The sequence below is a fragment of the Numenius arquata genome, chromosome 8 (genome assembly GCF_964106895.1).
Source record: "Numenius arquata chromosome 8, bNumArq3.hap1.1, whole genome shotgun sequence".
In the NCBI taxonomy this organism is placed as follows: Eukaryota; Metazoa; Chordata; class Aves; order Charadriiformes; family Scolopacidae; genus Numenius; species Numenius arquata.
This window is the reverse complement of record NC_133583.1, coordinates 44,737,855-44,764,230: the sequence shown is the minus strand read 5'-3', so window position 1 is coordinate 44,764,230 and position 26,376 is coordinate 44,737,855. Positions and strand designations below refer to the sequence as shown.

At 38.1% G+C, this 26,376-nt stretch overlaps 1 protein-coding gene across 3 annotated transcripts in view; it reads left to right on the top strand.

The window, feature by feature from the left end:
- Positions 1 to 25,486, top strand: part of PKN2 (protein kinase N2) — a 31,128-nt gene extending 5,642 nt beyond the window's left edge. The window contains exons 2-21 of one of the 3 annotated variants that reach the window (XM_074151251.1): positions 2,405 to 2,556; positions 7,058 to 7,175; positions 8,786 to 8,931; positions 9,030 to 9,243; positions 12,001 to 12,138; positions 12,477 to 12,586; positions 14,085 to 14,228; positions 14,367 to 14,442; positions 14,764 to 14,938; positions 15,206 to 15,335; positions 15,828 to 15,964; positions 16,056 to 16,131; positions 16,219 to 16,310; positions 17,382 to 17,558; positions 18,130 to 18,192; positions 18,295 to 18,371; positions 19,658 to 19,800; positions 21,150 to 21,257; positions 22,894 to 22,974; positions 23,055 to 25,486. In XM_074151251.1, the coding sequence (XP_074007352.1) occupies positions 2,405 to 2,556; positions 7,058 to 7,175; positions 8,786 to 8,931; positions 9,030 to 9,243; positions 12,001 to 12,138; positions 12,477 to 12,586; positions 14,085 to 14,228; positions 14,367 to 14,442; positions 14,764 to 14,938; positions 15,206 to 15,335; positions 15,828 to 15,964; positions 16,056 to 16,131; positions 16,219 to 16,310; positions 17,382 to 17,558; positions 18,130 to 18,192; positions 18,295 to 18,371; positions 19,658 to 19,800; positions 21,150 to 21,257; positions 22,894 to 22,974; positions 23,055 to 23,258 (2,561 nt within the window). In that variant the 3' untranslated portion in view covers positions 23,259 to 25,486. Of the gene's footprint in view, positions 1 to 2,404; positions 2,557 to 7,057; positions 7,176 to 8,785; positions 8,932 to 9,029; positions 9,244 to 12,000; positions 12,187 to 12,476; positions 12,587 to 14,084; positions 14,229 to 14,366; positions 14,443 to 14,763; positions 14,939 to 15,205; positions 15,336 to 15,827; positions 15,965 to 16,055; positions 16,132 to 16,218; positions 16,311 to 17,381; positions 17,559 to 18,129; positions 18,193 to 18,294; positions 18,372 to 19,657; positions 19,801 to 21,149; positions 21,258 to 22,893; positions 22,975 to 23,054 lie in introns of all 3 variants that reach the window. The other 2 variants (XM_074151250.1, XM_074151252.1) reach the window with 2 other exon arrangements.
- Positions 25,487 to 26,376: the final 890 nt, after the last annotated feature.

Genomic DNA, 26,376 nt, shown 5'->3' with positions numbered 1-26,376 from the left:
AATGGGGTTGAGGGGAAGAAGGAGTCACTTGGAAGCCATTTCTGAAAAGCTGTTGGTGAACTTCTTTTTTTTTTTTTTTTTTTTTCTTTAAAAAAAATATCTTTGTTAAGAAACCATAGTTAGTGTTCCATGTTTGGGAGTTTAGTGAGCAGCTAGTATGCGTGAAAGCAAAAAATTCTTTCTTCCTAGCAATTAGTCCATACTGCAAAAAAGTTTCATTTGCTGCTGGTTGCTAACAAAGGATAGAGGTGGACCATTTAAACAAAATAGTAGAGGGAATTTGGGTCCACAGGTGCAGACCAGCTCTTGAGATGATCCAAGCAAGTGATTTGGTTACGCCTTCACAGTGCAGACACGCAAAGGGAGATAATAACAGCTGCCTGGGCAGCCTGAACCATGGTATCTCTAATTAGTCCTTGACTTGCAACTTGAGTGTTGTTTTAATGCAAAGGAAGAGCTGCTTGTGTGCGTCTTTCAAAGCTGTGAAAACAGGCTTCAGGAGCCCCACAGTCTTCACAGGGATCATGAGAGGGCTGGGATCTTTAAGTGGTAGAGAACTGCATCATAACTCTAAAGTTGGTAAATATTCATTTATACGATTAATCTACTTTACAGGAAGACTTGACACTGTGCCTTTCGAATTTCATGTTTGTTCTAATTTTGAATAGAATGTTAGCTGAGGATTACTCTAACCATTTTATGATTCTATGATTAGTTGAATGTGAAGACATAAGTGAGAGGAAAGCCTGTTGTTAATCTTTATTTTATTAATAACAGATTTAAGGTAAAGCTGTTCAAGTGCAATGTTTTGCAGAGAAACCAAGCCAAAGCACTGAGGAGAGGATGAATGACAAAACAGATGAGGAATAGCACAGATTTTTTTTTTATTTTTTTTATTTTAAACATCTGGTATTTTCTGTACTACCTCTAAGTAGTGAGGACGCAGTAAGAGTCTTAAAGTGGCTTGAAGTGAGGAGTGAATTAGCAGCAGAGGAAATTAAAACTTCTCCTTAAATGAAAGCTGTATGTAGCCTCAGCAAAGATTACAATTTAGAAGGAAATTACACAGCAAACTTGAAAGTAAAATGTATTAAATCTTCAAAATTAGTTATCAGAAGCTTCTACAGAAGAAATATGAAATGACAGATAAGACACCTATGACACCGCATAATTAATAATTTGTAAGTTACTAGTGCAATGCCTGTGTTTTCTAATAATTGAGGATTTCAGGAACTTGATCCATCATCCTAGTTTTAATTCAAGGAAAATTAAAGTTGGGGAAAAAAGACTGTACTGCTGGTATTGACTACATACTGATGTCATTTGCCCATAGAGAAGGTATTCTTCCAGTTGTTAGGGTAAAAGAAATCACAACAAAAAAGATTATTACTACAGTAGACATAATTTATCCTCTTTTACAAAAAGTTTGAAAGAGAAGCCATTGGGACTGTTAGGGAAGATAGTTAGCTAAAAGGACAGTTGTGTTGGAAATAGTTAAGTACTAGGAAATAGTCCAGTGGCCACTTATTTTCAGTTCACTGACAGTTCATGTTGCAGAAGCTGAAATATGGACCAGTGATTAATAGACTTTTATGCAAGAGGATAGAAAAGTTAAGGGGTTCGACTATATAATTTGATTGATACAACTAACTTGCATTCTGTTAAATTAATCTAGCAAGATGGAGATCTAAACACAGTAATATCATCAAACGAAAACACTTTGGCCTTCCCACAGATCACAGTTGTTCAATGATCTGCCTGCCTATATATCCAATTATCCCAGGATTCTGTTATGATTCCAGAGCAAAAATCATTCAGCTCTATGACTAAGGAAAAGGCTCATTTTTTGTATTCTGAATTTTGACATAAGCCGTGTCTGCAGCGCTCACACTAGAATCAGTGAGGACCTACTTAATATCTGTATTTTGACCGTGCTCATTAGTATTGAATATTATTGTCCAAGCTTGATAATTTTTAAAACACTTAGATTTAAAATCAGGAGTCTAAGAAAGATTAATGGAAAACTGCACTTTTAATTGACTCAAGAAGTTCTAGAAGAAATAATAGATCTGCATTGAAACAAAAATAGACCTAGCTGCAAACCTGCCTATTTTACCACTCCCGGAAGTGATTCATGTGAATTAGGACATGTGTAGGAGTCACCAGGCTTTCGTGAGGCTTTTCATGTTAAGGCGCATTTGCAGTGCTGTTGCAAAGTAGCTCTGGACAGGAGGGTCAGTCTTAATTCTTAAGTATGATGTTCCAGCTTTGTTTAATCTATAACTTAATAGAATAGAGTTTAGGGTGGTTTTGGGGGGAGGGGTTTGGGTTTTTGTTTTTGTGGGCTTGTTTTTTTCTTCTTTTTTTTTTTCTGCACACATTACAGCTTACCTTTAATTCATAGATTGTCCTAGGACTCCTGATACTCCAAATAGCGATCCTCGTTTTTCTACTAACAACAGATTGATGGCCTTAAAGAAGCAACTGGATATAGAACTGAAGGTAAAACAGGGAGCAGAAAATATGATACAGATGTACTCAAATGGCTCTTCAAAGGTAAGGCTTTGGAATACTTAAAGAACATGAAATGATTGTGGATTTTCATATTGCTGTGGTGTGAATGTACAATGTATAAACAGTATGCAGTTTTAGTGTTTTTAGTTTGGGGTATATTTTTGTTAAGTAGTTAGGTCAAATCTGCTACAAATTACCAGACCATTTTTTGTTGTGGTTTAATACCCACTCAAGTGATTGTTTTATCAATTTGTCCACATGCAGTTCAACCTAAATAACAAATCCGGCTTACTAAATTTAGTACATCTAGTAATCTTTGATCATGTGTGATTCAGTGAGCAGCAAAGCTTGGTATGACACTGACTCGTGTCTGATGCTTTTCCTAGCTCCGCTAAAAAAAATTAAAAATCCATTAGTTTAAAGTTGTAATGTGCACAATAATTATGCAGAAGGCAGCATTGCCAAGTATGCTTCTGATATGGTCATCTAGTTGTAGTTGGCAGTAAAAAGACTTGTACCAAATATTTGTTTTAATAAAATGTGTATAGTAATCTGATAAGAATTATGATCTGCATTAGTACACATGCACATAAAACACGTACTTTTTTTTACAGAAGTGTGGTGTTCTAGAGGTAGCATCTGATAGATCTAGAAATAAGTGTGACTTTATTTTTAATTTCAGTTTGATGCTGAGTTTTGAACACATGTTCACTTGCACTTGCTCTCTTGATAGCACCAGAAGTTCTCTGGGGTGGGACGGGGGGGAGTGTTAGCTAACCCCTGAATGGGTTTGATTTATTACCTAGTCCTAACTATGTAATAAAATTCATCATACACTAAGAATCTTTTAACAGAAAGACAAGACAAATCTTTTAAGTGAAAAAGGTTTCACCTCCCCCCCATGTTATATGAGTATAAGGCGGTCTTAGTTCTCAATAAGAAAAAGCTGAGGGGGGAAATCTTCTTACCTGCCCCTTCACCCTTCATTAGTTAGTTATTATCTGTTCTTTCCATTTACTTTTACTAAATTGTTGAGGAGATGAATTTCCAAATTAAGGGGAAAGCCAAGCGTAGATCTAATGAATAGTATGCAGGAGCTTGGTTAGATGTTTCTGTCTCCAGGCACAGAATAAATGGAAATGTTTTAAGATCTTAACTTACTGACCCAACAGCTAGCTAGGTCAGTAAACTTGCTAAAAAGAAGTGTTTGACTTGAAGAGTAGACATCTGTGAATTGCGTTGCTACCCCTGATAACTGATACCAACCAAAAAGTGTTGGAAAGGAACTTTATATTTCTTGGTGAATTTCTGCCTGGGACTGGTGGTGACGCAGATGACTTTGTGTCTGCCTGCTGTTTGACTTTCTAATACCTCAAGGAAGTTATAGCGAATGCGGCTTACTCCCAGAAAAATGAATTTAGACTAGATGGACCATCAAGCTCATTCTGATCGAGCAGCACTTCTGTTGAACCAGCTGGTACCGGATTTATCTGGAAGTGATCTGTAACCTACTAGCCTGGGGTGGAAGGAAGAAATATCTGGAGTGCACCTTATGACTAAGGGCCTGGGAATGCTGTCTGTGCACCACAGTCCTTCAGCTCCTAGAAAACCTGGAGTCTACATCCTCTGGGGCCATGTACTTAACATCAGGTACACTTAAAAATAATAATCAGCTGACCCAAATGGATCAAAAGACAGACATGAATTACATTCCTAATAAACCCTCAGCAAGTAACCTTATAACAGCCTGAAAAAACTTCAATGAACACTCAGGCTATAGTACTAGACGTTGTTAGCAGGCTTTGATCAGACTAGGTAGAAAGGATAAATTCTGGCTTGCTTTATGATTGAGGCATGTAATTAAAATTGATGGTTGAATCTTGCATTTGCAATTGGTAAATGCTTAAATCAGCCTCCCAGACTGGGTGTATATAGTAACTGGGCTAGGGAGAGCAAGCTGGAAAACACAAAAGCATTGCCAGCTGCTTCAACAGACAGGATGGAAATGGTGGGTATTCATTTCTCATGTTCGTAATACTCAGAAGTGTGTTAATTTGGCAGGTTTAAACTGTAGGCTTGAGCATTGTGATTATGTTTTAAGAAGCAGAGCTTAAAACAACTCGTGTGTCTGGATGAGGTGAGCAAAAGAGGCAGAAAATTCCCAGTTTGAATTCAACCCCAATAATCCAGTAGTTCTTTAAAAAGTAGTTGCAAGATCCTCTTTAAAACATTAAACTCTTTTGTGACCTTTATTCAAGTGTACTATATGATCTAATTTTGAATTTGATGTATTATTTTCAGACCTATCTTTAATGGAGGGAGGTTATCATTTGTTTATGAAAAATGAAAATGCAGTCTGTTAATAGTAATAAACCCATCATCTCATGAGAAGGTTTTCTCTTTGTACTTTCTCTGCTTGCTTCAGTAACATTCAGCTCAACCTATTCAGACTTAAATGTTTCTAAGATATTGATCATCTTTCCTTGGACTTGTGTGGATTCTCCGAGATCCCACGACAGCTTTGCAGATCAGTTTTGCAGACACTGCCAGTTCTTCTATACTCAGGAGATGCCTTGAAATATTTTGTATTCAGCCTCCAACACTAAAAGAGCTGCTGAGTATAACACATCCATTTTGATTCTGAAGATGGGATTTTCTGTCTCTTGAAAACATAAGGATATCTCTATAATCCTGAATTACTGCCATTTTACACGTTGAAGGGCTGATGTTGCCCCTGAGCAAGCAAATCCCTTGCTGTAAGAGGATATGAGGAACAATCAAGAGCAGCAAGATCAAAAATAAGATAAACGGAAAGATACAAAGAAACACTTAGAGCGTATTTATAGATCAGAATGATGCATGGATAAGGTTTAATACAAGATTCCAGAGTTGCTTGTAATCTTTTACTTAGAATCTATATTCTGCTGTAGAGAGTGGTTATTTCAAAAGTTGACATTTATTTTTGAGAAGGCATTCATTTAGGAAATTTAGTGTACTCATTAAATAATTGGATAGCTAAAGTGGAATCTTAAAATATGAAAACTAGTGGTATCTCTCTGAAATGTTGATTAAAACTAGAACTTAAAACCAAGAGTTCTGAGGCTATGGTATGCAGAGTGGGCATAATTTCTCCCCATGCAACCAAAGCCTTTTCAAGTGTATATCTTGGTGTATCTACCCTGTAGAACATAGGGTGGCATTAAATTATCTGCGTCATACATTAGGTGCAAGGTCATTGTGGAGCTCTAGGAAGGTAAATTTCTCTCTTCTCAGCATACTGATTTTTCTCTCAATATACTTCATGGTGCCAGTATTTCTAGCTCTGGGTATCTGTGCTACACTCCAGTTCTTTGTCTTGTGATAACTTCATTATAAAATTAAAAATGTAAGTATAAACCATGTCCATGGGAAAGTAAGTTATTAATGAGGTTATAGAGTGGCTACAAAATGAGTTAACCAAAATACCCTTTTGGCTATAACAAGTGTGATACTCGTCTGTGCTGACTACTATTAATTAGTGTGATTGATTGGCACTGCACAGACAGGACAAATAGACGGCCTTAAATTTTCTCATGCTCCTTTTTTTTTTTTTTTTTTTTTTTGTGTTCTTACTGCAAGTTGAATCACTTTTAACTTACCTGGTAATTCCCAGAACATTTAGAGAGAGCCATGCAGCAGCCATAGAAGCACGTGCACAGTTCCACATCTAAGAACCATTTGATAATCCATTGTAAGTCAGATCTCCAGTAGCTGGAGCACAAAGAATGGTATACCTGAGAACTGTGTGGGTGGATGGCTGCTCTCCTGACAATGAAATGGTATTATCAGTTAATTTGAATGTTCATCTTCAGAGATGCTCTCTTGTAAACTGCTTCTTGTGTTACTGCTTTTGAAAACAGAAATTGATTAGCCGAGTTCATTTAGGTGAAAACTACTGTGGTTTTAAGTTGCTGATGAAATAACTAATGAAGTAACCCTCGTATATTATGTATTAATGAAAAAAAAAAATCTTCAGCTTTGATTTGTTCAGAAAAACATACTGCAGACTTACTTATGTCCTATGTAAGATAACTTCATATTTCTAATTTCAAGATTGAAAATCAGCTCGAGTGAATTGGTACAATGATTTTTACATGGATTTAGTCTAGCAAATTTGTCTATTAGAGGAGTTCTCATCATACAGTAAATTTGAGTCATTCTACATAGGATGGAGGTATTTTGCTCTTAATCTCTTGTCCTTTCTTTAGTATCGGCTTACAAAGTATTAATCTACACATGTAATGTTTCTAGATCACGCTGCCTTTATTCAGCTTTAAACAGATACAGTTTCCATGAGAGTGGCTTGTACTCTTTAATCAACCAGAGTATGTCTCTGTCCTAACTTAATTTCCACTAATAGCCTGATGTGGTTAGTGGAATTGGTCTGCTATACCGAATGAACTACATATAGCTCTTTTTCCTAAAGCATGTGGGTTTTGAAGCTTTCAATGTGTGGTTTTCTACGAAAAGTTTACAATTTTAACTTTTTTGTTTGTTTTAATAGGATCGAAAACTTCTTGCCACAGCTCAGCAGATGCTCCAGGACAGCAAGACAAAAATAGAAGTTATAAGGATGCAGATTCTTCAGGCAGTCCAGACCAATGAACTGGCTTTTGATAATGGTGACGGAATAGAAAGGAAATATGAATCACTAATGTCAGAATGCATGTAGATATGTATCCATATGCACACAGACTTACAAATTTCTAGTAGGAACGTTAGACAACACTTGCATGAACCGAAAATAATCAGTCTAGGCATAGCATTGTGTGTGTTGGGACGCCAAATACATCTGACTCGAAGCAAAACACCTTAAGCTTAATGAAAAGAAATACAGTCTCTCTTCATAATCCTTTTTATACCTTATGCAGTCCATTTTTGCTTCGTGGTTGTCATTCTTGTTTCATGCTTGCTCTCTTTTGTCTTGACAATAACTAGTAATTTTGCTTAAAGCATATAATCTTTTCACTGTTCTTAAAAAAAATAATCTGATGCACGTACAAAGCCTGCTTGTCGTAGTTAAATAGATTGACCTTGTTATTACTAATGGGAGCACAGATGGAGGCAAATTTTTGCTATCTGTGTGGGTATTTAGACTAGATTGAGTAGGAAACAACTATTTTAAAAACAAAACAACAAACAAAAATCAGTGTTTTTGAAACAACCTAACTTGAAACACTCATGCTGCATTTCAGAAGTAGTTTTAAACTTGCATTTCATTGGAAATGTTTTAATTAAAAAAAAAAAATACCCCTGAGTTGTAATAGCATGAGTGTACTATAAAATTGTGGGCATATCGGTACATAAGTCTTGAGCTTTTTCCATATGCATTTCAGTGCATTGAAGTTGTGTGATGATGCTTGTAATAAGGGCCTGGATATATCATAAATAATGAAAAACTTGGGGCGGGGGGGGGGGGGGTGCTGTTTTGGTTTTGAGGGGGTGGTTTTGTTTGTTTTTACTCTTATGATACTTCAAGCTTTTTTTTTGTCTTAACACCCTATCTTAGCACATGGATTATGTATGGCATTTGTTCAAAAGAAAAAGGCATTCAAGCTAGAAAGGGCTTTCAAATGCATTTTTGTGTTCCTATTGCTCTTGGAGCTTTAAACAGAAAGGACTATATCCAGGAAACTTTCTGTTTAAGAAATCTAAACACTGTAAGAAGTGGACATGTGAATAGTTAACCCAAACCGTTTGGGGAAGGCGCTGTGTGGGATCTCTTACATTCTGTGCTGGCAGAAGCCAGATTCCCTGGGATTTCTTGTGAAGCAGGAGAATTAGCAGAAACAGATCAGGGATCTACTTAGCTATAGGGTAGTTTGCTGCATTTCTGAACCACGCTCTGAGGATTTATCTTTCAGTCTTAAAAACCTCCTTCTTGCCAGCTGAATGATCTTGGGGAAATTTGGCTTTTGTCCCTTAACTCCCCTGAAGACATGTTCTTTTTCTTGCATCCTCTAGCAGTTATAGCTCTTCAAGGAGTAGGACCTGTTTATTGGATTGATCAATTATTTCTTCTTTCAAATGCAGATGCTTAAAATTTCACTGTTGCTTTTATGACATGCTTCAAGCTTCTCTCTGGAATACCAAATATGCATCTCTCACTCCTCTTTTTTTTTTTTTCACCTCTTCTTTTTTCTCTGTTTATGTGGGAGAGGTGTTAATATTAAAGAAATTTAAAAATGGGCATGGTCTTCAATGAAGATTGTTTGTTTATCTCTCTTTGCAGCAAAACCTGTGATAAGCCCTCTTGAACTCCGAATGGAAGAATTACGGCATCATTTTAGGATAGAGTATGCTGTAGCAGAAGGTGCAAAAAATGTGATGAAATTACTTGGATCTGGGAAAGTTACCGACAGAAAGGCACTTTCAGAAGTAATTTACATCATTACAGTTTCTGATACTTTATTTTAAATGTTCTTTCAAGGAAAAAAGAATTGAAATACTTCCTTTTTTTTTGTTATTGTGAAAAGGCACAAGCAAGATTTAATGAATCAAGCCAGAAGTTGGACCTCTTGAAGTATTCACTGGAACAGAGATTGAATGAACTTCCTAAAAACCATCCCAAAAGCAGTATTATTATAGAGGAACTTTCATTGGTCTCTTCGCCCACATTAAGTCCTCGTCAAAGCGTAATATCTACACAAAACCAATATAGTACACTGTCCAAACCAGCAGCTTTAACAGGTAGGATTTATTGAGCTTCTTTTTTTATTACTTTATTAGATGGTTTAAAACAAGTCTTTAATGCCAATTTTATTTGTTTCTGGACATATTTCATAAATGGTTTTGTCTAGGAAAACAATGATAATTTCCAAATGTCTATGCACCAAAAAATGCAAATAAGTTTCTTGGATTTATTTGTTTATCCTTTTCATAATCCTGTTGAAAAAGTGAAGTTCTGCCCTTAAGTTAGGTCACTAGGGAATGATACTACCTATCGCCTTTCATCTTTTGATTATCAAGCACTTGAAAAGGTGGGTAAGTATCATTATCCCCATTTTACAGATGGGGAAACTGAGGTGCAGGAGGGTTAAGTGACTTGACCTGGTCCTACAACAAGTCAGTGGCAGAGTGGGGATAGGCACCCAGCTTTTCTCACAGCCCCTGTTTTACCCACTGGACCACACTGGCTTCCTTGAAGGTGAGATTTATGCTACAAAAACGTGTGGTATATTTCTAAACCAAAGAGGGAGATCCTAACAAACACGCATGGAACTATTGAAGCCTCTGGTTTTTGGTGTGAATTGTTTTCCTTGCAATTAAACATTGAGAATCTTTAAAATTTTTTTTTATAGACTTAGCCTACTGTGAGGGAACATTTAGATATAAATGTAAGACTTAGGAGCTTCTCATACTTTGGGTTCACCTGGAATTGTTGTCCTTCATTGGAAGTTAACTGTTTAAAGAGCTTTAACAAAGCTTTTAAACATTTGCCTTCCAATGTTTGTAAAGAAAATCAAATACTTTTGACTACTTGGAGTATGTTGCTTTACTAAATTGATTTAATAAGAATTACTAGTACAGATAGGTTTGGTTTTTTGGTTTGTTTCCTAGAACATTTTACATGTAACTATTAAACCAACTATAACAGAGTAAGTTTGTCACAAAAACTTACTGTAATTCAAATGTTACGTTAGTTATAGATGTATAACTAAAACCAGAATTTCGTTTTGAGGTACTGTGGGGTTGTATTTCAAAACAAAAAGAGGAACTCTTCTGCTGAGCTGCAAGAATAATAAAATGGAGTGAGTCTACTTGTCTTCCATTTTGGTTCAATAAGACAAGTAGCAAAGGGTAAAAAGCATCAAGACCTCAGCCAAGAGCCCTTGTGAAGCTGCAGAGTGGTGAGGGGGCCTTTTTTTATCATATGGAATCTCAAATGATCAGCAATGATGGGCAGGAAGTATCATTCCTTGGTTTTAAAACAGCTTTTTTTTTTATTATTCTTTTCCTGTAATACTTAATCATGGGTCAGATACATTATAGTGACAAATAATTCCTCTTTAAATGTGTTTTACTGGTACATATGAACAGTTTTTAATAGGAATTATCAAAACAGAGCTACATGCTTGTGAAGTTCTTAATAGTTTCACTTCTGTATTAGCAACACAAAGAGCTGTTGTATTGAACTGGGTTTAAATGAACGGTGTCTTTGTGTTTTGCTTCTGACACTTTGTGAAAAATAGATCAGTGCTACTGTCATACTTTTAAAAAGTGCCTCAACAGAACTTTCTGATCTGCATCTTATACAAGATTATAGCCTTTCTGCTTGTTATTTTTTTTTTATTATTATTATTTCATTTTTTGTCCTAAACAGAGTTTGGAAATGAAGTATTCTTTTACCTTTTAACCTGTTTTGGGAGCCAATAGCATCCCTTCATCTTCATAGCCTAATGCTTAGCTGTCACTTGCAGCTGTTAATTCCCTACAGGATGGGATTTCTTCTTAGACTGGTTTCTCGGTGTCTGTTCTATGGGCTGTAATGTTGCCAGACCATTTTTAGGTCAAGTCTGACTGTTACAAAAGAGTACTTTTAAGTTTTACAGTTAAGTACACTTGCTGTCAAAAGAACGTTGCATTCAGGAGCTGCATTTCTAGCTGACGATTCGATTACGAACTGGCTAACTTCACCGCTTCTAATAGTTAATTTTATTAGCGTTAGTGGTGTCACAGTTCTACAGATGCTATCTTGCACAGGATGAGGTAAGCCTACCGTTCTGGTAACCAGCTGTGGTATTCAGATGTTGCTGTGCTGCTGGAGGAAACTCTTAAATTAGAACAGCAGCCTCTGTACCTCATTTGGTTAAAGATGTAGAAGACTTTGAAGAGTAGCTTCTTATCTCGGCTTCTATAAATCCAAATTCAGTCAAGTTGGAACAATTCAATGATTTTAACTAACTCAAATTTGACTTCAGCATACAGCCAGCCAATGTGATTTCCGACTGTATCTTAAACAAATTTGTACTCTCAGTAGTCAGTGTCTTCCTTTTAATTACCAAAGCAATCGACCCAATATTAATTGGTTATATAAAACTCACAAAAAAAAAAAAAAAAAAAATTGTCCCATCAGCAAGATCCATCACTTTCATAAGAAACTTAAGATTGTCATCTTAAAAAATGACATTGCTTACAACTTGAACCCAAGTCAGTTGGGTTCTTAAGTGAAGAAAACAAAGATACTTCTGAGACACTGAAAAAAACCCTAATGTTATTTGGGTGAACTGTTACTCCTTTTAGAAGGTTGAGTCACACATTTGACTTTTATGCTTATTTTCAGTATATTTGTCTGTCTTTGATCTGTCTCTTGATTCCATCTGAAACTTCTGTTATACCTTACGGAGAGTCAGAATGTGAGCTATTGCCATAAATCAGTCATTAGTAATTCACTTTGTTTACTTAAGAACAGAAATCTTTGATAAATGATTGTCTGTCTTGTTCTAGGTACCCTGGAAGTTAGGCTAATGGGCTGCCAAGATATTTTGGAAAACGTCCCTGGTCGATCAAAAGCCACATCGATTACGCTACCTGGTTGGAGTCCAAATGAAGCCAGATCGTCTTTCATGAGCAGAACCAGTAAAAGTAAAAGTGGGAGTAGCAGAAACCTTCTGAAAACCGATGACTTGTCCAGTTCAGTATACTTCTCTTATTTTGATGCATATCTTTTATTTACACTTTAATGTGCATGCCGTGTTCTGTAACTTAAAACACTACATTGATTTTAAGCGTTAAATTTACCTGTTTCTTCATATATCAAGTTGTTAAAAGAAAAAAAAAAAACCAACAATGCCAGACTATTATGCCCATGAGAACCAATTAAATGTGAGATTACATTTTTAAGGGAGACTTACGGAAGATTTTTTTTGTTTCTGGAAAATCCTCTTAAAGATTTAAGCTGAGTTTGTGTACTTTACTTACAGATGAAGTCTGTGCTGTACTGAAGCTGGATAACACTGTGGTTGGTCAAACTAGCTGGAAACCTATTTCCAATCAGTCATGGGATCAGAAATTTACACTGGAACTAGACAGGGTAAAAACGTGGTCTTCCTTCATTGACAGCTATAATCCATTCTGTAGATTAACTTCATGTTGCCTTCTTTTTTTTTATCCTCCTGTTGTAATTGCGTTGAAATTTCATATGTGCAAGTATTCCCATCCTTAACAGAACGGGCTCCCTGGGGTTAAGCCGTTATGCTTGGCTGGCATTCTAGAAATTTTACCTTTTCTGGCCTACAAACTGACATACTTTTATCTAAGATCTAACACTTAACAGCTATTTAGCCTGTGATAGATGGTGCTTAAATTTTAATGAGAAGTTGATGATCCTAATAATTTGTCCGTACATTCTAATATCAGATACATTTTGGATATTTTGGTGAAGCTATATCATAGCATTTTTACAGTGCTTCTGTAAAAGTGTTCTCATGTGAAGCTAATCAATTCTTCAGGAATAATAAATAAATTTGCTAATGGTTACTTCCTACAACTTTAAATATTACTTGGAGGACACAAGTATCTGAAATGTTACTTGGTGTTTCTTTCCTCACAACTTTTGAAGAGAATTTCTGTTTAATCGAGTATTTGTGTTCTGGATACCTGATAGTCATAGTACTTTAAGGTATAAGGATTACCTTTTCCCCCATCAGTGTTGAAAATAGACTGAAAATTAAACTACATTTTTAGGAGCCTAAATGTCATCTCCAGCATATATTTAAAACAAATGAGAGGGGAAAAAAAAGCCACCTTCCTGTTTTTGCTCTCTCCCCACTTCACCCCACCCCTCTGAGCCCCAAACCAGATTCCTTCCATCTAGGAAGGAAGTAGTTTTAGAGCTGCAGGTTAAGAAATCAGGTTTCGGTTAGGAGTGGTGCAGAACTAAGCTAGCAGCTGCGGAGTCCTGATTAAGACTGAGACTAAAGTTTAGTAGCTGCCCCTACCGGCCTTGTATGTTCTTCACGGTTTGTAACAAGCTTTTGTAAAAAGCATGTAAGACACCCCAAGAATATACCAGTCCCACCAGCAAGATATAGCAGTAGTTCTTGCTAGTTTGAAGTTGGTTAGAAGAATACAAAACTTCATGTCTTTCTAGAGATACTGCATGAAGTCTTGCATCATGATGGGTATACAGGTTGTAAAATGTCACTATGCAGCCACGAAATGCAATTGATATTTGTAAATAACACAGAAAACTGGTAAAGCTGAGCTTTCTAAACATGAGTAAAAATTTGCACTGTTGTTAGACTGACTCAAAAAGTCTGACTCATAATTTATGACTCTCTCCTGCTCTTGGGGGAACTTTACACTTACTCTTTCATTTGGACGCTGGTGATCCCATCTGAACTGAAGTTAAATGCTACAGTTGCCCTCGTCGGAGCTTGCTCATTGTGGCTTGTTAGCCCCGGCTCTCTTTTAAAGTAACAGCTCTGCATCTTGATCCCTGAGTTGCAAGATCTTACCATTGTGCAGAGGTAACTCTTGCAGAACAATTACTAATAAGTAATTTCCTGTGTATATGTTTCCTGCCGTAGTCACGTGAATTAGAAATCTCTGTTTATTGGCGTGACTGGAGATCTCTGTGTGCAGTAAAGTTTCTGAGGTTGGAAGATTTCCTGGATAACCAACGGCATGGCATGTGTCTCTATCTTGAACCCCAGGGCACTCTGTTTGCAGAGGTAAGAATGTTTCTTTGAAACACTCGAGTATACTCACAAGTATTGTGTTGCAGAATAGTTTAAGAAGTTTTTCTTAAACTTTTAAGAATGCATTTTGTTCTGAAATTTTAATTATAACATACATTATTTGAACTGCAGGTTACGTTTTTCAATCCAGTTATTGAAAGAAGACCAAAACTCCAGAGGCAGAAGAAAATTTTTTCAAAGCAGCAAGGTGACTGTTTAATATAAACATGTAAAGCTTAAAAATTGTACAGATCTGTTATATTTTTTTATACAGACACCTGATGTTAGTCTGTGAATAAAGCTGTTGATAATGAAGGATTTGGCATTGCATTTAGAAATGTTTTGTTTTAGAATTTCTTACTATGCATTAGCATTTCATAGTGAGTAATTAGGAATTGCTAAGGAATATGACACATTCAGTTTATTCTTCATAAACTGATTAATATGATATTTTTTTTTTAATTATAGCTTTTGGTAATAAGTGAGGAAATTACTTACACTCTATTTTCTTCTTTCACAATATCCACAGGCAAAACATTTCTCAGAGCTCCTCAAATGAATATTAATATTGCCACTTGGGGAAGGCTGGTAAGAAGAGCTATTCCTACAGTAAATCACTCTGGCACCTTCAGCCCTCAAGCAGCAGGGCCTGCTACCGGGCCAGTGGCTGATGCACACATTCCTGAGCTAACGCTGCCAGCCAGGTAGGACATATCTACAGTTTTTAAGTACTTTTAAGAGCGAGAGTAACAGTGAGATGGTTACACACTAATGTACCTAATGTGTGTCAAATCTGTTTATTTTGCAAGACTGCAGACCTCTGTGTTTTAATTTTGGACATTTTATAGACAGATTTACACAGACAAGATTTGTTTTAGGAGAAATCCATGTAACGTGCAGTTTTAGTTTGGTTTTCATGCTACTAAAACAGTATCTGTCATACACTGAGGAGTCATTTGTTGTCTTGCCAGTGACTCTCCTGTAGCCAAATTGGACTTCGAACTTGAGCCTGAACCTCCACCTGCTCCACCCCGTGCGTCTTCCCTTGGGGAAATATGTGAATCTTCCTCTGAGATAAAGGCTCCTGATGTGCCATCTCAGGCAAGTAACTTTAAGAATTTCGGGCTATAAAGTTTAACAAGGTGGTTCTTTTGGCATCTTTATGATGGATTTCTTCCCTTATATTTCAGCATATGCTCGCTTAACTTACACATACAGAATTGTCTCAACAGAACACTCTGATTGCTCTTGATGCCAAACTGTTTCCATGGCTGGTGTGGTTAACTCTCCGTGTCATTGGCTGAGCCGCAGGAAAAAAAAAAACAGGAACAAACCCAAACAAACAAACAAAAAAAGAACAACAAAAGCCTAAAATCATTAGAGTATTCAGGAAAAAATGGTTTTACTTACAAAGAGCAGACTGACTGGAGCAATAGGTTTCGTCGGTCTGTTAAAAGCTTGCTTATCTGTGTCATCTTAAAGTATACCATTTTAGCTTAGGTAATTCTTGTGTAAAGAATTTCACATGCTTATAGTAAAATTTCCGCATTCATTTGCCTTCACAATCAGTTTCAGACTTCTTTTTCTTCACAGGATGAAGTATCAAATTTTGATTTTGAAAATGGCAGAAATAGTATTGTCCCAAAACTCCAGCCGGAAATAATCTGTGAGCCTGATGCCCCCCATTCAGACATAAAATATACCAACACCCGAGAGCCTGAAGATAGAAGGTAAAATACAGTGGGTTTGCCGTTGATCTGAATAATATATCTTAAAGTTAACAAAGTAGATTATTTTTGACTGTTTTTTATATTTACATAGATCACAACAAAGATTTCAGTTCAGTCTGAAGGATTTCAGATGTTGTGCTGTGCTGGGCCGAGGACATTTTGGAAAGGTACATGTCGAAAGGCTATATCAAATGTCAAGGCTATATCAAAAACTAGATGTAGCTCTTAAATTTATCACTCATCTTCTGTTTTAGGTGCTTTTGGCAGAATACAAAAACACAAACGAGATGTTTGCTATTAAAGCCTTAAAGAAAGGAGATATTGTCGCTCGTGATGAAGTGGACAGGTCAGTTTCTAAAATGTAACACATGGATTCCATAAATCATTTGTGTTTCCCTTGTGCGTGCAGCACGATTGTAAGCTCTGTTGAACAATGGTTAAATTCAGTGAAAGAGCAAAACTAGTTGCCGTCTCCCTGCTGAGTTGGCTGCTGCAGGCGTGTAGCCCTTCTTCTGGGGCACGGAGGGAACAGTTGCAGCCCAGGAGCGCTGGTTCCTTGAGTGCCCCTCTTGCCGTGCCTGCGCTACAGCTCTGCCTTAAATCTGGTCCTGTTGTTTTCATCTAGGTTCTCTTGCAATTATTTATTTTAATTACTTGTACAGACTTCCATCACGTTTCAGGAGGACGGTGTCTATGCTTTCTTTACTGGCAGAAACACCTATGATGGTATTTCTCAACCTGTAACATACTGTCAGACCTTGTCCATCGTATTTTCCCTTAAGTCCAGTGTATACTCCACTATTGTGGTTCTCAAACCTTTTTGCCCTAAAACTCAGATATTTTCTTTGCCTGGAAGAGAAGTGGCAGTGACAAAGCTGGCTAGTTTTAGTGCAAGAAGGTGCTTTTACAATTGTTTAATAGTGACTATATTCGTTTGACTTGCAGGAAGAAGGATAACTATTAAGAATAAGATACAGATTAACCAATTGGCTTAAGTAGAAATAATCTGGAATTACTATAGATAGATGTCGGTAATATTATTATTGTTTTTCCACTTTATGAATTGTGACATCAGCTTCAATTCATTTTTATTTTTATTGTATACATGATATTGATGCATACATAATGGCAAGTCTGAGTATTTGGAAGGAAAATTGGCAGGATCCAATTTTCCTGGACTGCTATGTTTCCTTTTTCATTTGTGAAAGCTAAATGCAACTTCGTGGAAATCCTGGCATCGACTTAAAGTGTGCGCTAATACTAAAAGCTCTCTCTCGAAGCAAAAAAACGTTCTTGTCTTATCCTGAAGAATAGAGGAAAAAAACCATAAGGTGTGAATTACCAGTATTTTGAGAGTTGAAAAATTGGGGTTCAGGCAGGATTCAGCTTTAAATTTTTACTAATTTTCTGTTTGCAGCTTGATGTGTGAAAAGCGAATATTTGAAACTGTGAATAGCGTAAGACATCCCTTCTTGGTGAACCTTTTTGCTTGTTTCCAAACCAAAGATCACGTCTGCTTTGTAATGGAATACGCTGCTGGTGGGGATCTGATGATGCACATTCATACTGATGTCTTCTCTGAACCAAGAGCAGTGTGAGTACCCACCCCTTCTCGGGGCATTAAGTGAAGGGCGTTTTGGTCAGTGAACAAGAACTACGATCTTTATCACCACGTGCCTCTGCATTATGTCATTTCAGTAAATACTGTTTAAGTTTCTTAAAGGTTCAGAGATTCTAACTCGTTTTGTTAGAAAGAGACACACGCAGGTTTAACGTGCCTGGACCCACACTGAATTAAAAAGTTATATACAAATATTTAATTTTTATCACAATTTTTTTTAAAGGTTACATAACAAATCTAAATGAAAAGTTACAATAGCAGACAAGGCTAAAAAGGGAAAGAATAAGCCGAATTAGAAATCCTTCAATGCCACGGCAGTGGACACAACAGAAAATTTATCCTCAAGGCCGAGCAAACGTACTGCGGCTTGAAAGCTGCAATTTGAAGCATTTTTGCCATCTGGTTTTAAAACTCATCTGTACCTGAAAAAACAATCTGTAATCTTCAGAGGGCGGTTCATAAAACAGATCAACAATAATGGGCTTCACATACTGAAAAGCAAGACTAAAATCCACTGAAATCCTAACTTGAACTTTTTCAACAGATTCTATGCTGCGTGTGTGGTTCTCGGGCTTCAGTATTTACATGAACACAAAATAGTATATAGGTAAGTGGTCAGTGACCCATTTCCAACAGATGAATTTCCACTATTCTGACTAGCACTAAGGAAATGGCAGTGATGCAACTTTGTTTTCAAATGTTCGTTTAGAGATTTGAAGTTGGATAACTTACTGCTGGACACAGAAGGCTTCGTGAAAATTGCTGACTTTGGTCTTTGCAAAGAAGGTAATGGCCCTTAAATTTTCTTCTTAGGGGAATTCCGTAGTTTGTCTTACTCTTGACTGTTCCTTGAGACTTTTGGGCCGCCAAATGTGTGTAGCGTGGAGGTAGGAGGAAGTTCCTTAATGGGGAAATATCAGGAGCATCTGAGCACATTTTTTATATTTTTTTTTTCAGTTGTGAGCATCACCTGTTCAGATCCTTACACATCATACTCTGCTTATTAATAAGGCACCCTGCTGTGTTTTACAAGTTAGCAGAGAAACCATGAGGTTTTTTTCCTCATTCTAAATGTGTTGACGCTGTACAATGAAATCAAGTACCATTAGAATCCATACCTCACTCTTACTTTTTTAGAAATTCATTATCTTTTTTTTTTCCCATAGCTAAAATCAAGACATTTATCCCAAAAGGGAAGCCTAGATGCTAGAAAGTTACTTTTTAGCGTGGTGCTACTGGCAAATATCTTTCAAGTAAGACATAAAATAGAGGTAGCAACTCAAATCACAGTGTCTTTCTCAAACCTCACTGTGGGAAAGATCTGGAAAGGTCCATTTCCTTCTCCCATTTGTATAGTCTGTCCTCCAGATCTTTTCCTTTTAGGTAGCCTTAAAGGGAATTTAGTGAATTCGGTAGATGTTCAGCCATTACGGCTGTCTTGAATACCTTAGGGCAAGTCCTGTGACTTCAGCTACAAACAAGTTCCATAAATGATGAAAGGAAACGAGGACAAGGAAAGCTCTTTGGTTTCCCAACTACTCCAGTAAATGGTTTTCTTAAGCTTTCTGCAGCACCTCCACTTGTCATGTCATTGCAGTCCCAAACTGTGTCCCTCTTGCAAGTATACAGGGCTTATTTTGCTCAAAGTTGGTTCATGACACTCCCTGTTTTACTTTATTGTACGTAGTCTTTCTGCTACAGGAGCAGCCATAGTGGGCATGTTTGACTCGCAAACCACGTTTTCTTCTACTAGCCAGTAGAAATTTAGCATAAGATTGTTTGTTTGCATCTTTCCAAGCAAAGATAACTGGGTGACAAAGGTGTAACTGGAAGCTTTATTTGGGTCATTGCATGTAATTAGGGATAGAAAAACTTACACTGAAGCACACATGGAACGAGGGCGTGGGAGGGAGGAGTGGGGGAATGTTTGACCTCAGTGGCCTGAGCCTTCAGGACAGGCCCTGGAACTACAGGATGGGCTGAAGTTGCTCTAGAGAGGTTTACTTGCTGGAGGAGTAGGTTGTAGAGTGGCAAAAAATACCACTTGCTTTTCATTAACTGTAACTTTTCAGGAATGGGATTTGGAGACAGAACAAGCACATTTTGTGGCACACCAGAATTTCTTGCTCCAGAGGTGCTGACAGAAACCTCCTATACAAGAGCTGTAGACTGGTGGGGTCTTGGTGTACTTATCTATGAGATGCTAGTGGGTGAGGTAAGTTATAGTAAGACACAACAGAATCATAAAACTAAAATATGTTTATAAGGCTACAAAACTCATGATACCAGCCTGTCAACATTTAATGCGCCCTCTCACAGCTGTATTAATACTTATATATACAGTATGTATAGATATACCTGGTTTTACAGGGAGACCATCTTAATGTGTTTCATCAAGAAAAAGAAGTATTAAATACTGAGCAGCTACTTGCTGATACCAGCTGCTGTAATGCTGGAGAAGCTGCTGATGAGTCAGGTCACGAGGTTGCGTTACCAGCAATTCTGGAAGTGAATAAGCTGTAGCTGGTTCAAGACTTAACCTCGAGATTTTTGCTTTATTTTGGTTTTAATTATATCATTATGCCTTAAATCAAATTACAGTAATGGCACATTAATATCAATGTCTCTAAGCAAGAGCACAGCACATCTGGTTTTGGGGAGCTCAATTTCCAGCACACGGCTGTTACCGTCCAATTGGGATGCGTACAGCTAGAGCAGTCTTCTGCTTTCAAATGCTTTTGCGCAGAAAATAAACTCTTTAACTCCTGTAGCTTGAATGGAAGTAAACTTTAATGCATAAAACTGGATCGTAGTGAAAGATTATGCTGAACGCGATGCTGTTACCATTTGAATTACACATGCACTAAAATAGGATGCCCCAGTTCCACGTAATGAGCTGGTATAAATAAATTACTATAGAATAATTATTTACTATTGCGTATATTGCTTTACCTTCTCGTCCATTGCATTATAGTGTCTCCCAGGTGTACAGTGATAGCTTACATGCTAAAAACTGGAAAAATCTAGGTTTGCTCATCATTTTGATCTTTTTTTTCAAAAAAAGATGGTCATTCAACTTTCTTTCACTTCCTTTCAGGTAAAAAAAAAAAAAACCAGAAAGCTTGTAGGGTCTCACTGACATCTGTCAGGCCATTTTAAAACGGTTTGAAAACCCTTAAGCTGTAACCTGCTGAAGATATTACAAAAACAAACTAGTCTTGACGTTACCTGTGAGTGGCAGCTGTCCCAAAGGCAACCTGATGCATACTTTCCACATTCCCTGTATATCTTGGGTCAGAATTCAAAGAAGGTCCCAGTTTTAGGTGTTTCTACTTCTAAAACCACACTTTTAAAGCATAATCCTTCAGTAAAAACTAAGGGATAATACCAACTTGCCTTACAGTAGTTTTCTGTAAGGAAGAGAGAAAAGTATCTGTTTCTGGGAAAAGGAAGGCTTCATTTCAGGGTGTCCAATTTCAAACTGTCAATTGAATATATGTTATTTTCAATTGTAAGGGATTTTTAAGCCTATTTAACAGTACATTTTTATTACTTTCATTATAGTCTCCCTTCCCTGGAGATGATGAAGAAGAGGTGTTTGACAGTATTGTAAATGATGAAGTAAGATACCCACGATTCCTGTCTACAGAAGCCATCTCTATAATGAGACGGGTAGGAACATATTACAGTATTCCCCTCATCGCATTTCCTCTCCAACATTAAGGAAATTAATTACTTTTGTGGGGAACAAAATACTTTAAGACCCTATGCTTGGTAGTTTTTTCTACAATTAAATCTCAGACTTGCTTCATTTATGCTGTGCCACGCTGCCTGGCACCGTAACTGGAAGTTGTCGGTGCCACTCCGCTTCATTCAGGAGCAAGTTTTTCCTTCTTAAAATCGTAAAACACTAGAGGCTCTATTTTCTCCCCGAACTAAGTTTCCGAGTCATATCTAACCAGAGAAGTTCAGCTCTTATTTCCTAGCAGAACACTGCTGCATTGACCTGTTTGGTAGATTAACACTGTCACATGAATATTTTAATTCAAAAGACTTAAATCTTTTTGGTTTCATTCCAACTGGGGCAGGGAACACCGTACACATGGCATCTGCAGTCCCCTTCCTGGCAAAGAATAGCTGATTTTTGTTTATGATTGTTATTAGTGCTGTTCCTTAGTGTGATGTCTCTGAAGATGATGCTTGAAGCTGTCTTAGTTAAAAGCTCATGATAGAAAGGCATCTGCTGGAGGGGATTCAAAGCCTCGGAAGCAGCCTCTCCACTTAAATGTCTGATGCCCAGTATCAGTCTAGCGCCAAATTCAGGCACGTGCTGCAGCACGCAAGTTAAAGCATGGCACAGTAACCACTGTGCCATAACTATTTAAGTAATAGTATAAATATCCTATAGCTTAAAATGATGGCTTCCTCCCAGGGAGAGTGTTTGCCTAGAGAAAGAAGGAAGAATATAGTTTTAAGGCAGTACCTGGGAAGCATATATTTTTACTGTGAAAATTACTGATATGCCAGTATCTGCAGGGGACTGCTACACCGCACCCGGAGTGTGTGTACCGGGAACTTTGTGCTCGCAGTTTGCTCGTTGTAGCTGTGTGTGCACCGCACCATCAGAAATTCTTTCATAATATAGTAAACGTTATTTTTTGATGGCTGTAGGGTGACTATATCAGCCCCCCCCGACACTGGGTCCCTCTACCTGTCACAGGGGTCTGCCCACAGCAGCAAGATTCACAAGTGGGAGCATCTGACTTACGTAGTTCATTAGAAACCCCTTTTATTTGGCGGGGTGTGCGAAGCAGCATTCAGCCCGCTCTTGGTTAATCAACTGCTGTGAAATAGCAGGGCACAGGAGACGGCAGAGCAATCTCTTTTTGAGCCAAGCAAGACATAGTAGCTTACGTAAATTCTGTATCCTCTCCAGCAAAAAGCACTTTTCAGTATCTCTAGGCTGAACACTAGCCCCACAGCTCACCCCAGGTACCGAGACCTGGTACCGCCAATCTGCAGTGAGACAGATTGTCTGCTCTCTGGACACGCACAGCCAGGCTGCTGCTGGAACTGTGCTGCTAACAGGGTCAGGCATCTCTAAAAGAGCACTACTGTCTCTAGCTATACACATCTAACGCTTGGGCTTTCCCTTCCTCTGAGGACCAAGAATTTTCTATAGGTCAGGCACTATGAATTTCACTGTCCCTCCAGTCTTGGTGTTGGCTCCTACAGAGTAGCACTCAGCCTCCCTAGTTCCTCCCTCTGCTCTGGAATTTTTGCACTGAAATCTCACCTGTTTTGTCAGCTGCTACGAAGAAATCCAGAGCGGCGTCTTGGAGCTGGAGAGAAAGATGCTGAGGATGTGAAAAAGCATCACTTCTTCAGGGTGAGTACAAACCAATATTATTTCTAAGGAGAGTGAGGGGTAGAGACAGGAAACTAAACATCAGTTGTTCTATTTTACAGCTAATAGATTGGAATGCTTTACTGGCCAAGAAAGTGAAGCCTCCTTTCGTACCCACCATTAGAGGACGAGAAGATGTTAGTAATTTTGATGACGAATTTACCTCTGAAGCACCTATCCTCACTCCACCTCGGGAACCAAGGATACTTTCGGAAGAAGAGCAGGAAATGTTCAGAGATTTTGATTACATTGCTGATTGGTGTTAACTTCCAGACACTGTGAAACCCCAGCTGACTGGCTCACAAAATGCCTCTCTCAGAAGAATACCGACCCTTCAATTGCTCTCTGTGCCACCTGTAGCTTCTGGGTTTTTTAAGTCACATGAAGATCCTTTTAAGTACTGTTTTAACACTCTTGTGAAGAGTGGCCTCTTTGTATATTGTTTTTTTTTATCTGAGCACTGGAAAGCAGGTCTGTGGAGTTCTTAAGCTGAGTTGGTGAACCCAGGCTGTATTAAGCTTCCCCGACACGGGCACACGTGGATCCGTACTGTTTCTCTCACTCCCCTACAGCAGATAATGTCACTTTTTAGCGTTTCTGCCTCAGGTGGGAAAAGCAGCCTTTGAGCTAGGTAATCACTTCTCTCCACTCAGCCACAATGAAATGGAAGTTTGGGATACTGATGACACTCACACAGAACACGGTTCTAGCTGGAGAAGGCAAATGATTTCAGTTCAATATTATCTTGTGCAGTCTATAAAACTACACATTTCTATGTACACTTTTCATCTTGTGTTCTTAAAATAACGGTATTGAGAACAGATATGCCTTGTTTTGTAAATTTTCTATGGTATTTATTAGGAAAAACGTTAAATGCCTTGCCTTTGAGATAACAACAGCATAAGTGCTTCCATTACAAAGAAAAATCCAGAAAAATCCAGAAAGTTTACCAAAGCCACTTGCCAAACAGTTTTGCCTTCAAGCACGGCTTAAAGCCCTGGTTGATATGAAGAACGTGAGGAGGACGTTGCTCAGTCTAACCACACAGAGCAAAGCATTTCCCAGGCCCACCCACTCCTGTATTCAAACTCCTGCCTCCCCCGTTCCTCCAGCAGACAGATCAGTTAACCAGTCTGTATCTAACCACCTACATCATCCTCTATCTGCTGTACAATATCATATCACTTTTAGAAAACATAAGGATTTTCAATGTATACATGCTGTGAACATGTATATTTGGAAGTTGTAATGTATTCTTATGTCCAGGCAAGTAATTTAATTATACCACTTCATTGATTTTTGCACAGTGGCCAAGTGAACAGCATAGAACTGAGTAAAAAAAATATTTGTATACGTATAGGCCACTGAACTCCAGAACTTTGATTGGCAGTTACTGAGAGTAAAAGCAATATGTTGTAACAGAATGTATAAATATTTTTGATAAAACCAGTGTATATTTTATAAACCCCCAACACTAAAAGCTGTACCTCAAAAGTTGAAGAATACTTTAGACCAGACACTGTGCACACTTGTAAACCAAGACCCGGTTTTGGCATCTGGTGTTCTGTGGGCAAGTGTTAGTTCTCAGAAGAGAAGTTTCCTGCGTGGTCCTTAGTTCTAGCCCCATCCAGAGCTGACTGCGTGTCTCACCTCGCAGGTTCACCCTCGCCAGGAGTTTGCTGTTCATGGGCTAAAGACAGTGAGAATCAGCACTCGGATGAATGAGAAACTTGTCCTTTTCTTCATTGAAAGAAGAAATGCAAACCACTTGCATGTGTAACACTGAGGTGGCGGTTTAAAATCATGATGCAGGACAGAGCTGCAGGGTCACACAGGGGAGAGGCTTAGGGAGGAAAAAATGAAAGGGTTATTAGGTCTAAATCAGGCACCACCCCCTCTGCAGGAACCAGGAAGGCATCTTTACCAGCTTCACGAATCATGTTTGGCAGCGTGAGTCAACTTCTCAGCGTTACTTGGTTCCAGATTCTAATGAACAAGAAAGAAATGATGATCCTGTATCTAACTGAAAAACCAATACTTTTGAGGTACAGTCAGCTCACCCTTTTTGGTTCCCAAATATATATATGAGCATCTAACAGGGTGCTTAACACTTATGAAAGTATCCTCAAAAATACCTTTTTGTAACTACATCTTGTACAGAAATCTTTTTTTTAATCTAAGTAAATCACTAAAAAAAAAAAAAATTAAAAAAAATTAGAGGGCAGGGTATGTTCACCCAGTTAAGCTGAAAGAAAGCACTAATTTTATCTCTGTAGTTTTTTAAATATTTTTAGGCAGATTAAGATTTTAAACTCTAGATTGTAAATATATTTTGCTATACTTTATCTGTATGTGGCTGCTCAAGCACTTTGTAAGGAAATTAGGTTATTTTAGAATGGTACACTATGCATTAAAATGAAATGTGCCTTTAACAAATGTCATTCTAAGTGTTTTGCAGTCATTAATATCACAAATTAAAGTTTTAAATAGAGTAATTTGTAAATTGTGTCCCAAACATGATTTTGCTGTTTCTTGAAGTGACTTTTCATGTTTTCTCCACAGGTAACTTCAGAAAAGAACTTGCAATTGGGAGGGGACTTAGAGAAACCCGATCACTTAGTGGTAGCTCAGTGTACTTCCATTCATTTAATTTTTTTAAAAATCAAAATAACAATTACCTCTTCTTTCTGAGGCTGAAGGAAAGTAGCCTCCTCTTGCTTGGGTGAGCAGTCCTGAAGGGAGCAGAAGACCGTGTCTATTGAACTCTGGCCAGCTCCAATCAGCATTCTCCTTTCATGGGCTTCCTTGGAGGGCAGGGGGAGACCACACTCCCTCCCCTCCTGGGTATTTCTTCCGTAAACAAACAAAAACCTATACCCAGCCCACAGTGAGCTCGTTCACAAGTAAGCAGAGAATGAAGCTCTTAAGAACAAATTTCACATGAGACCATCACCTGGAGACAGTTAACTTCAATACTTAACTAAGCAATCACTCCAGAAAGGGCTGGCTCCAAATGAAGATCCAGACAGTTTTAAACATCTAGGCTAAATCGCAGTTGAATCAACATAGGAAGTGCCTGAAGACTATGCCCTGGCCTTTGCTGCGTGTGGGGAACGCAATCCCATCTTCACCTCCCAGCAAGGACACGGGCACATCAGCAGAGAACTCAGAACCCAGAAACACCTGAACTGCAGCCAGTCTCTGCTTGCACTTTAGGCTCTACCTGTCATACAGCCTTTGCTACCACTTAGCTTTGGTAACAGGAGAAAGTGGTAATTAATCAGTTAAAGCGCTGTAGAGCTGCAACCACCTCCTCTCCAGCTCCCCACACCTATCCCTGCGACCCCCAGAGCTGCTGGTGTACCCCCACACACAGACACCCCC